The following is a 12,839-nucleotide window of genomic DNA, read 5'->3' as shown; positions in this document are numbered from 1 at the left end:
TGTTACCGTGCATCTATAAATGACTGAATAGTGCAACTTTGAAACTTCCTTTCTTTTTTGTGTTTTAAGAAATACTTCTGCACTATGTAATAAATAATTTGAAGTGGTACTGAAATTCAGACCAGGAGAAGCAGAGTCATGACAAAAATCATCATCTATAACAGTCCAGAAACTGAAATATCTATCCATTTAATTTATTTGAACTGAAAACGGAAATACACTGAAATATATTCTTTTTATTGAAAATGTAATTCATCAGAGATAAGACACTGATCGGAATTTTAGACCAGAATTTGATCCATAATATTACACTGAAAATTACAAAAGCAAAGTGTTACTAAAATAAGCAAAGACTCAATATCAGTTTATTTGACTGCATAAACCACATCACCCGGAGAAATGCAGCTTCCTGAAAGATAGATCCAGTCTGAAATGAAAAAGCACCAAAAACAACATGCAAAAGAGGCAAGTATGCCCCAACATGTTACCATCAAACACTGTTAGATTGTAAACATAACTTATGATACAACATAAATATTTTTAAACATTTTGTAAAGTACACATTACATTTTACTCGTGATTTTGTTTTTGCACTGGAAGGGGTGAGGGTAGGAGGTGATAAAAGTAATTAGATCATTTTGGAGTGTTCTTTCTGTTGTTGTGTATGATCAGCTGTTTAGGTGCATCAACCTTTTTTGCTTAATTGTCTTCTCAATTACTAGTCAGAAAATTAATACATTTCAGTATTACTATAAATACTATAATTCTACAACTTGAGTTCAGAACCTGAATTTCTGTACAATAAAAGCAAAAGAAGCAGTGAAATCTTCCTTTATGAAGCTCAGAAAAAAAAAGGATGCTAAATGGTGAAAATTTCTATTTTGCTTCTAGGGTCATTATCCTTTCCCCATTTCCAGATCATTCCATGAAATAAACCATAATTCAATTCAGATTCCAACAATGCTCCTGTTCCTGCAGCTCAGAAGTGAAGAGGAGAACTCTAATACTCTTTCATCTTATAAAGAAGCACCTGGCCTCCATTTCTAATCTAGCTTAGCATTTCATCAATAGCAAGGCTGCGCTGAAGAATTGGCGAGCCTAAAGCCATTAGCACCCTAAACCAGTTGGGATTCCAATGACCTGCAGCGATGGCATGCCAGAACAGAGAGGACTGAGGACCATCCTAAATTCCACCTCAGGGCTCATGGACCTAATTCAGGTAAGCTGCGGATGCTAAACATTAGTGCCAAATTTTGACTGCTTCTGAGGTCTATGGCTATGTCCATGGGTAGACAAAGGAGAAGGGGCAAGGGCAGATGCACAAAAGTAGGCTGTTTTTTTGCAGCCAGGAGCAGTAAACTTTACAAAGTTTTGGGGCCTTTTTCGAGCAATATTCAGTGGTCTCTAAGAACTTCTGGTTAGACTGTTCAGACCTGAAAATATTAGTCGGAACTTCGAAGAGCAAGAGCTGACTAGTCTAAGCAAACTTCAGACTCCAATTCTAAAATGGAGACAGCAGCTCATCTTAATATTGAAAGAAGGCCCACACTCATTTCAGGTGGCCACCAGAGATGACTGAAAAAAGGCCCCAACCAATTTAGCAGTGACCCATATCCCCAAGCTAATTGAAACACAGGCTTCTTCCCTGCTAAATTGGTTATTGTTGAGCCCATTTTGCATCCATTTTACAGGTGTTGAATATAGGCCCCAGTATGTGAAGAATGTTGGGGATGGTCCAGCATTTTGGATCTCCAAAGAGAAACAACACCTCACCATGCAACTGCCTCAGTATGCTCTTCAAAATGACTACCATTACATTTTACAATTTAGAATTTAGTTTTATTTGGATCCCACCTCATTTAATGTCAATTTTGTCAGACATAACTTGGGAGGTACAATTGTCCTCAATATGATGTTATATGGAAAAGTAAAGAAACAACATCAAGAGATATTATCAGGAGATCATTCAGCAAGTCCTTCTGGAATTCCTTTGTCTCTGATTTCAGCAGAGGAGTTAATCTCTTAAAGCTCTGCTAATATAGGGGATGAAATTTTCAGAATTTCAGTCTCGTTCAATCAGAGCACAGATCGGAAAATCAGGCAAGGAAATGAGCAGCATGAATCCGGTACGTTGACCTCAGTGTCCGATTCTCCAGTCCATGTTCCTGTCGAGTGAGACTCCATGCTGGGAATTCAATCGTAATTCCTGAAAATTTACTCCATGGAGACAGGGATCTGAGACAAATGCCATTGCACATTAGTATCTCACTGTGTAATTTCTAAGCCTACTTGTTTTACCTTTACCCCGATTCAAAGAGGCAACAAAGCTCGCAAAATCACACCGGTACTTTTTTCAGGTCATTTTTAAATGGAACTGGATTAAGTTTGCAAGCATATGGCATAATTTACTTTCCCTGTTGAAGTTTAAGCACCTATTTTCATGTTACTTTTTTACATCACCTATGTCAGTTGAAAGTAAACTAATTACAGGCCAACTCAAGTATCAAATCCAGTAAAGAATCCAACATTTTCAAAGAAAATTTTCAAATTAATAGTAATGCATGAACCACTTAGTTACTGTCAACAAACTGGACAAAACTCATGTCCTCCTAACAATTAAGATGAATGCATCATACTGTAAACAAGTTTTATGTTATCTGTTACACTTAAGATATATAAAAGGCCCATTAAGGGGATATGACAGCCTTTAACTTTCCAATTCCAAGTAATTCAGGTTTTCATTCTTGAAAATTTTGCGACCTTGGAAAAAGAATCAGGTTTCCGAATAATCTTAAATAAGCAAACAGTACATGCCAGTAAGTGTCACAGCACAGTACTGATCATTCTGCAATTTTCAATTTGTCATTTGGAGGAATTCCAAACATCCAGGAATTCATGAGAGTCCTGAGTTCCCACTCAAGTGTACTGTATAAGATATGTGTATTGCTGCTTGCAGGCCCTCTAGGATTTTACATGTTTAGAGTACTTGTGGAGATCAACGGATCTCGAGGAGAGAAAGAGCATTTTTTATTTCTGGACAGTGTTTTCATTTTCAAATATTCACTGCATGCACAGCTGTAACAGCTCACTGATAAGTGAAATACAAATTACCATTCAATAGTTGATTCCCGTTCTCCACTGCTGGAGCTGCAGTTACCGCAGGAGACAGGCTGGTCACAGGGTTATTAGCATTTCTATCCTGCGTCTCTGATATATTTCTTGTTCCACAGTTCTCTTCTCTGTTAGACAGACTCGGGCTCCCTTCATCACTTGTGCCTAATAGAAAAAATGAACACTGAAGCATCTGAAAGCACATTTTCCAGAAATGTCTCAATTTTACAGGCACTTTGGCTCTGAAAAATCAGAAAATGTAACAACGCCAACCTATGTGTACTTGCGAATTATACATGTGGTGCTGTACCAGTGCAGAACAATTATACTTTCTCCTGAGTGGAAAGGACCCTTCCGTCAATGCACTTGTGTTGCAGGAATGGTTATGAAGAATTTACTCAACAAGTGAAAAGATAGATGACTCAATTGTGTGTGTCAATCTTGGAATGAAAACATAAATCATCACTAAGAAACTCTATTAAACATAGAAACATAATGGTAAATGTTATTTTAAGAAACTTTTCATAATTGAGTGACATGATCTACCTTTCCACCTTTCATGAAAGAGCCTACTTTATTAGTTATCTTCAGTTTTTTTTGGTTCTAGGAGACATTTTAACTTTGTGTTCAAGGAGAAGAGTAGGAGTTTGAGAAGGATGCCATGTTGAACATAGTGTTACAGACAGAAGGGAAGTGGTGTGGGTGATTTCCACTCTCAACTGACCGCAGATAGTGCTTTAAAAATAGCGTTTTAGTCCCTGAGTGTTTTAAAGGTCAAATAAATAAATAACAGATTTTCTCGTAGGTTAGAAAAGAAAAATACATATTTATTTTTACACAGTAACCGAAAAATATTTGCGACTTCACCCACTCATGCAGACAGAGACGTACACAAGAAAAGATAGAGAGTACAGTGTAACATGCAATTAGAGTCCAATTGTTGTAAAAGAGTTTATTGTTTTAAAAAAACCTTTAGAAGCTTTTCGGGAGGAAATCTTTCAGTGGTGCAGGCCTGAATGTTCGTTGTCTTGAAAAGGATGAAGTGTTGCAGGCTGTTTGTGGTTAAGGCCTCAATCTGAAGTCAAGGGTGGTAAATCCTGGGTCGCTTTCACAGATGGGGAGTTCCAAAGTCACCTTGCAATTTCTCTGCTGCAGTAGTTAAAAGATGTTATCAGCAGGGCTCCTGCTTAGCTGGAACCGTCTCACAGCTGTTCCGGCAGGAAAAGACCTTCTCTGGTTGCTTACTGGCTTTTCTCTCTCTCTCTCTCTCTCTGTCTCCAGAGAGATACCTTTTAAGGTTAAGACTTGCCAGGTAGGGGGTGTCAGTCAGGTGACTAAGGGCTCTCTCCCTGGGATGATTCATACAATGTTCCAGAACAAGCGAGCCATTGTTACATGATGGCATGTGAGTGTGGTCCATTTAGATAAATAGGTGTTATTTCTCACCGATTATTTTGGCCTTGGATTCGGAGTCATTCTTTCTGAAAAAGTCTTTGTTAGCTCAATTCCTGTAGATAGAGGTTTTAGCATGGAATGGGCTGGTTTTCCATTTCAATATGTTTTCCCTAAAGCTAACTGAGATATGAATAATGGGATTTGTCTTCAACAGACAAACATGTTTATTGAAAGTACAGAAGGGGTTACCTGACCTCTACTCCATTTTGTCTGTGGCACAAATATGTCCATTTTTTGTAGTTCAGTTCACAGTTAACTTTATTTCATAATTCCTTCAGTTCATTTCATATTTTTCAATTTTTCTAGAAATGTAAGGGGTTTGTGGTCAGTATAGATTTGAATTTCTCTTTGTCCGTTATTTGCATAAACTTCAAAATGTTGAAGGGCTAGCGGGAGTCCTAACACCTCTCTCTCTATTGTATTTTTTTTTGCCGTTTGTTTAGTTTTTTTGGGAAATAACCAACTGGTCTCTTGAGGCCTGAATCGTCATCTTGGAGTACGACTGCTCCTACTCCGATATCACTGGCGTCAACAGCCAAGTTAAAGGGTTTGTTAAAATAGTTAAAATTTGGGACTGCCAATACTGGGTCATTTGTTAAAATCGCCTTCAACTTTTCAAAAGCCAGCTGACACCACTCTGACCACACTACTGTTATATTTTTCTTTAATGAGTCAGTTAAGGGTGCAGCTAAAATGCTGAAATTGGGAAGAGATTTTTGGTAGAAACCGTACATTCTCGGGAATTGCATGATTTCTTTCTTAGTTTTGGGAACAGGGAAATCTACCAGGACTTGCACTTCTGCTGCCCTTGGCAACACCCAACCTAGGCCTACAATGTGGCCCAAATAGGCTACTTTAGCCTTAGCGAATTCGCTCTTTATTAAATTGGCCACGTTGTGAGCTTTCTGTAAACCCATAAACAGTTCCCTTAAATGGTTCAAATGATCTTCTCAGGTATCACTGTAAACTAACAGGTCATCCAAGTAGACGACACGGTTGCTTAAACCAGCTACCACCTGGTTCATTAGTCGATGGAAAGTTGCTGGGGCGTTCATGAAACCAAATGGCATTACTTTACATTGAAATAAGCCATCAGGGGTAACAAATGCTGACATTTCTTTTGCTTGGGTAGTCATGGGGACTTGCCAGTATCCTTTCAATAATTGATTTTACTAATGTCCGTGGAGCTTCCTACTCAGTCAATGCAATCCTCAGTACGGGGGATTGGATATTTTCTGAGATGCTCTCAGGTGTCCATGTTACTGCATTAACTTTGCTGTAACCAAAGCAAAGTCTAGTTGATCCATCAGGTTTGGAGCCTAGTACAATGGATCAGCTCCAACTGCTTTGACTGGCTTCAATTAAATCATTGGCCTGCATATATTGGATTTCTTTGCAGACTTGAGTCACTCTATCGGGGCTCAGTCTATAAGGGTTTTATTTTATAGGTGGAGTCTCTTCTACAGCTACATTATGTATAGTTAGAAAGGTACGACCCAGTTTGTCCCTATAAACTTCCTCAAATTCTCTTAGCAGTGTTGCTAGGTCATTTCTCTGTATGGTATCTAGTCTCCTTAGAATTTTGATATTTTCCAATTTTACAGTAGGGGGTTCAATTTGAGAATTTTTTTGAGTTACCTTCCTTTCCTAATTTGTCTCCACTAGTGTTATCCTCCTCTACTGTTCTCACTGCCTGACATAAACTCACTGGTTTATCTGGTTTCCGATTGTGTTTTTTTTTAGCATATTTATCTGGCAGTGTCTTTGCTTTTTCCCCCAGTCTGGTGTGTTAATTAGGTAAAAGCAAAATACTGCAGATGCTGGAAATCTGAAATAAAAACAAGAAATGCTGGAACCACTCAGCAGGTCTGGCAGCATCTGTGAAAAGAGAAGCAGAGTTAACGTTTCGGGTCAGTGACCCTTCTTCGGAACAGTTCCGAAGAAGGGTCACTGACCCGAAACGTTAACTATATTATATGTTAATTAGGTAGTTCACTACACTGACTTTTTTCCCTACACTGTAGGGCCTCCTGAATCTGGCTTTTAGGGGTTGACCCTGTAATGGTAGCAGTACCAGAACCTGGTACCCTGGCTTAAATTCTCGTACTTCAGCCTTTTTGTTTGCCTGCCTTTTCATGTTTTTCTGAGATGCTTTCAGGTGTTCTTTTGCTGCAGCACAGGCTTTAAAGAGTCATTCACAAAAAGTAGACATGTAATTTAGCAATGATGTTTCCTCCCTTTATCCAGGAATTTTTCCTTATCAATTTCAAGGGGTCTCTCACTTCACGTCCAAAAACCAATTCAAATGAGCTGAAGCCTGTGGATTCATTTGGTGAATCTCTGGTAGCAAACAGTAAAAAAGCTACTCCTTTGTCCCAATCATGGGGGTAATCTCAACAATATGCCCTGATCATGGTTTTCAGGGTTTGATGGCATCGTTCCAGAGTCTCTTGTGACTGTGGGTGATAGGCTGAAAATTTCAGCTGGTCAATACCAAGGCTGTGTATGATTTCTTGGAACATTTGGGACATGAAATTAGTTCCTTGATTGGCCTGAATTTCTTTGGGCAGTCCGTATCGGGTAAAAAAACTGGGATAGTCCCTCAACCCTCAGCTCTAATTTTCCTTGAGGGTATGGCTTCTGGGATTGGGTTGGCATATCCGTAATGGTTAGAAGGTATTGGTAACCTATTCTAGTTTAAGGTAGGGGTCCCACGCAATCAACCAGAACTCTGCTGAACGGTTCCTCAAAAGCAAGGATGGGACTTAGTGGGACACGTTGGATTGTAGGTTGTGATTTCCCACAACCTGACAGGTCCTGCAGAATTTAACCACATCCGGATGCATCGGAGGCCATTAAAGCTGTCGGCTTATTCGGGCCTGGGTTGTTCTGATACCCATGTGCCCAGCCATTCGGATTTCATGGGCAATCCTCAAAATCTCCCTAAGGTATTTAGGGGGGAACTACAATTTGGAGGACTGTCCACTCCTCCTCTGCAGATTGCTGTGGAGGTCTCCATTTCCTCATTATTACTCCATTTTTAAAGTAATAACATTCAGATTTTCTCTGCCTCTGCCTCCAAACAAGCAGTCTGAGCTTATCTTTTTAAATCAGGGTCTGCCTGCTGGGCTTCAATTAAAGGGAATTATTATCTACCTTCTTCTCCTCCCCTAAATCTCCAAAAAATGCTTCAGCCAGCCAGACCTCGGGACATCTGGCTGAATTGCTGGCTCAGCTTGCTCTGGTGGAGCTTGCTTAGCCATGGGCCTGGTTACAATACAGTGAGGGAATATTCCAGGGACTTCCTCCTGTATTTGTTCTGTCTCTTTGACCTCATTTGGTTGGTCTAAGACTACCAAGGCTGCTTTCACCATCCCTCCAGTCAAATCAATGCCTAGCAGCAGATCTATTCCAGCCACAGGCAGACTAGGAACAATCCCTACTGTAACTGGTCCAGAGACTAGGTTACACTGCAGGTAGAACCGATAGAGGGTTACGGCCTTCAATGCCTTTTACCAGAACCTTTGTCTTTAGCGAGACCCCTTTATCCAGCATTAAAGATTGAGTGGCCCCTGTATCTCTGAGCAGAACAATGGACTTGCCTGTCTCATCAGTGGGGAATGGGGACGCCTTTTCATTTAAAACAAAATCCTGGTAATCGTCTGGAATTTTTTCTGTTTCTGCCACATCTACGGTAGTATCCTTTGAGGGGTCCATCACTGTGGTTAGGCTAGTCTGCCTTGCTGCCCTGCTAGGGCACCCTTTTCTAGGCTAGCCTTGTGAACTCCCACAAAACTCACTGGTCTCCCCTTCAATTTTCAGTAGTCGGCTTTCACATGCCCTGCTTGCTATAATGGGAACACACAGGTCTGTGGAAAACATGCCTACCCTCTGCACTTCCTTTCGTTACTGGTGGAGGGTTCCCTGCATTCTTACTCTTAGGGAGAAATGGTAGACGATTAATATCTCACCCCAGGTTGGGTATAGTATTTCAATTGCTGGCATCATTCTCACCTTGTGTTTGTAGCCTGCCTAACCCAAACTGTCTCACTGCTGCCTCTCTTTGCATCTCTCTTTCCTCTTTTACCTTTTGAAATTGTAATTCTCTTTCCTCTTTTACCTTTTGAAATTGTAATTCTCTTTCCTATTTTTCCTTTTGAAACTGTAATTCTCTTTCCGCTTTTCTCATTTGCATCTCTTTTTCCATTTGAAATTCCAATGTTCCTATTTCAAATTGCTTTCTAGCCTGAACTATTTTTTCAGATTCAGCTTGTAACACCCCTTCTCCATCAATGCTAATAGTGTTGCTACTCTTAACTGTTCAGTTTTCTTGTCCAACTCTGTGGCAATCTCATAATTCTGCCACTGAGACTGGAAGAATTGCAAAATCCCTCTCAAATCTCCCTTCTTGCCAAAAGGAGCAGGTACAGGAAAATTCAAATACATAATGACTTATCCACTGTTGATGTCATAGAATCATAGAATCTTTACAGCACAGAAGGAGGCCATTCGGCCCATCATGTCTGTGCCAGCTCTATGCAAGAGCAATTCACCTATTCCAATCCCTGGCTTTTTCTCTGTTGCCCTGCAATTTATTTTCTCCAGATAATGGTCCAATTCTCTTTTGAAGGCCTTGATTGAATCTGCCTCCGCCACACTTATAGGCAGAGCATTCCCGATCCTAACCACTTGGTGCATAATAAGTTTTCCCTCATGTTGCTTGGTTTCTTTTGCCAATCACCTTAAATCAGTGCCCTTTGGTTTGGATCCTTCAGGCAATGGGAACAGTTTCTCCCTATCTACTTTGTCCAGACCCCTCATGATTTTGAACACCTCTACAAAATCTCCACTTAATCCTCTCTTCTCCAAGGAGAACAGGCGCAGCTTCTCCAACCTGTCCACGTAACTGAAATTCCTCATCCCTGGAACCATTCTCGAGATTTTTTTCTGCACCTTCTGTAATGCTTTCACATCCTTCCTAAAGTGTGGTGCCCAGAACTGGATACAATAGTCCAGTTGAGGCGGAACCAGTGTTTTATACGGGTTTATCATAACTTCCTTGTTCTTGCACTCTATGCTCCTATTTATAAATCCTAGCTTTATTGATTGCTTTCTCAACCTGCCTACAATCTTCAATGATTTATCCACGTATGTCCCCAGGTCCCTCTGCTCCTGTACCCTCTTTAGATCTGTACCTTTTAATTTATTTGCCTCTCCCAGTTCTTCCGACCAAAATTTCTGCATTAAATTTCATCTGCCATGTCCGCCCATTCCACCAGCCTATGTCCTCTTGAAGTTTATCGCTATCCTCCTCATAGTTCACAATTCTTCCAAATTTTGTGTCATCCGCAAATTTTGAAATTATGCCCTGTACGCCCAAGTCTGGATCATTAATAAAGATCAAGAAAAGCAGGGGTCCTAGCACCGACCCCGGGGGAACCCCACTTTATACCTTCCTTCAGACTGAAAAACAACCGTTCACCACTGCAGTCTGTTTACTGTCACTCAGCCAATTTTGAATTCATGTGGTTGCTGTCCCTTTTATGCCTGAGCTCTAACTTTGCTGACAAGCCTGTTATGTGGCTTTTTACTAAGTGCCTTTTAAAAGTCTATGTACACAACATCAACTGCGTTACCCTCATCAAAAAAAACTCAAGCAAGTTAGTTAAACACGCTTAGCCCTTAACAAATAAAAGCAAAATACTGCGGATGCTGGAAATCTGAAATAAAAACAAGAAATGCTGGAACCACTCAGCAGGTCTGGCAGCATCTGTGAAAAGAGAAGCAGAGTTAATGTTTCGGGTCAGTGAGTGGTTACAGCATTTCTTGTTTTTATTATAGCCCTTAACAAATCTGTGCTGGCTTTCCTTCAATTAATCCACCTTTGTCCAAATGACTGTTAGTTTTGTCCTAAATTATCATTTCTAAAAGCTTTCCTACCACCGAGGTTAAACGGACTGGTCTGTAGTTGTTGGGCTTGTCCTTACACGCTTTTTTGAACAAGGGTGTAATATTTGCAATTCTCCAGTCTACTGGCATCACGCCTGTGTCTAAGGAGGATTGGAAGATTATGGCCAGTGCCTCCACAATTTCCGCCCTTGCTTCTCTCAGTATCCTTGGATGATCTCATCCTGTGCAAAGTTGCAGATGGGAGCTGTTTTAAACTCTGATGTTTTGCACATCTATTGTCTGTCTTACAGCTATCAAAATCCTATCAAACCCCAGCTACTGACTTCTGACACCATGTTCCATGTGGTGTATAAAATGGCTACTGCCCAAAAGTCTTTCTGTACATATTGTTACGACCAGGTGAGAAAGGTGTCTAGGGGTCTCTTTCAGCCTTCACCTAGTGTTACCGTAACAGGGTTTAATTTTAAACACACTGTGTTTTTTGCTCCCCTGGGTGAATCCTTGTTCACCGCTTTCCAATTATAAATGTCTTCAAGTGGGTGATCAAGGTCAGTTAATGCATCTTACATGACATCTACCTACCACATCACTGACCTCTCATGCTGCTCAATGCACCATACCCCCAGCACTCACCCATTAGGAGTCCCTCATGCTCAGGACCCACTCCTAACATTCGGATTCTCCGCCTTACCCTCTCACAAATTCGAATGATGCCAAGCTCATGCTCACCTCCTGTTGCTTCCACATATCTCCAGATATTCAGTTATGACAGGCACCTCACCCAAACACAGTGCAACACAATCACTGACATTCTGCCCTCTATCTTGCAGGACAAGGTGGTACACAATCGAAGGGAGCAGAGCAAAGCTGGTGAGACCAAGGACGTTTGGTCTCCTGAGCCCTACGGAAGAGATTCTTCTCTGCATCACGGGGCTAGCGGCGGAGAGCTTGTGGCATCCGGCATCACTGAGAACTTTGAGGATGATGGTATATTCATGCCTTATACTCCTTCTCAACTCCCAGCTCACCCTTATCCTGCTATCTGACATGATGTGCAATCTGCAGATGGTGTGATCGTGGACCTCTTGCTTTCCACCCCACTCCCAAGCTTGCCCTTTCTGATTTCCTGCTTTCAATTATGAGCTCAGGCATAAAAGCGACAGCAACTGCATGGATTCAAAATTGGCTGAGTGACAGTAAACAGACTGTAGAAGTGAACGGTTGTTTTTCAGGCTGAAGGAAGGTATAAAGTGGGGTTCCCCAGGGGTCGGTGCTTGGACCCCTGCTTTTCTTGATCTTTACTAATGACCCAGACTTGGGCGTACAGAGCATAATTATCAAGAACTGATACCTGCCCAGCCACAGGAGCCCCCAGGAGGAGAGAGCAACAGCACAGCACTGATGAAGAGGCCTTGTCACTTGATCTGACACTCAGCCAGCAGCTCAGATATTGGTCCTGCACATTCCTCAGATGCAAGTATAGAAGCAGGATCAGCACGTGGTGACACACCGAGCATGAGTATGCTGCAACCAGGCCAGGGGCATAGAATAGTTTGTGTGCCAGCCCACCAGGGGGTGAGGTCTCAGATGAGTTCTGCTCTAAAGGACTTAGATGAGGACCTCGATGTGAAGGAATACATAAGCATGCTGATGAGGATGCACACCGAGAAGCAGTGATGCATTGGTTGGCCTGCCAGACAGCTTCCTGTCGCTATCAAGGAGCATGGAGAAGTCCAGCACCAACATGGCAGAAGGCATCATGCAGAGCTATCCTTCTCGCAGCCTCTTCTCCATCACCCTGTTGTGTAACAGAACCAGAGGCACTGTAACTGCAGCCCCATATGTGTTGCAGCCTTTGTGTGCACAGGTCACCCAATCTTCTGCCCTCCCTTTGAGGATGTAAAAACACTCCCTGCCAAATCCAAGAAGTCACCACAAAATCTCCAAAAACATTACTTCCAGAGACTTTGTGAAAGAAGAAGTTATTCTGAACTACCTTATCCACAAGTTGGGTGCTTGGCCCTTTAAATACCACTCGTACTGGGCCCTTCTTATAGCTGAACGCATATTCTTTGGTGAGTGACATGAATGAACCTGTATGATTCAAGTTTGCAAACAGAGGGTCAAATCAGAGGTAGGGCTAGTAATGTCATACAGTACCAGTTCAAAGGATTTCAGCGTTTGCAGGGGACAGGAATGCAAGCATCCTTCATAGAAACATAGGAATAGGAATAGAATTTAGCCCCTCAGGCCTTTTCCATCAATGAGATCATGGCTGATCTGCAACTTAACTCCATATACCTGCCTTTGCCCTGTATTCCTTATTACCTTTGCTTAACAAAAATCTATCAATCGCAGTTTAA

At 41.5% G+C, this 12,839-nt stretch overlaps 1 protein-coding gene across 4 annotated transcripts in view; it reads right to left on the bottom strand.

Moving 5' to 3' along the window:
- Positions 1-317: 317 nt before the first annotated feature.
- myo16 (myosin XVI) overlaps positions 318-12,839 on the bottom strand; it is an 878,535-nt gene continuing 866,013 nt past the window's right edge. For all 4 annotated transcript variants that reach the window (XM_068034136.1, XM_068034135.1, XM_068034137.1 and 1 more), the window contains 2 exons: positions 3,112-3,276; positions 318-2,235 (listed from right to left, as the gene is read on the bottom strand). In XM_068034136.1, coding sequence (XP_067890237.1) covers positions 2,138-2,235; positions 3,112-3,276 — 263 coding nt within the window. In that variant the 3' untranslated portion in view covers positions 318-2,137. The remainder of the gene's footprint in view (positions 2,236-3,111; positions 3,277-12,839) is intronic.

Source organism: Heterodontus francisci, chromosome 6 (assembly GCF_036365525.1).
Source record: "Heterodontus francisci isolate sHetFra1 chromosome 6, sHetFra1.hap1, whole genome shotgun sequence".
In the NCBI taxonomy this organism is placed as follows: domain Eukaryota; kingdom Metazoa; phylum Chordata; class Chondrichthyes; order Heterodontiformes; family Heterodontidae; genus Heterodontus; species Heterodontus francisci.
Note: the sequence above shows the minus strand (reverse complement) of the source record. Positions and strands in the feature narration are given on the sequence as shown.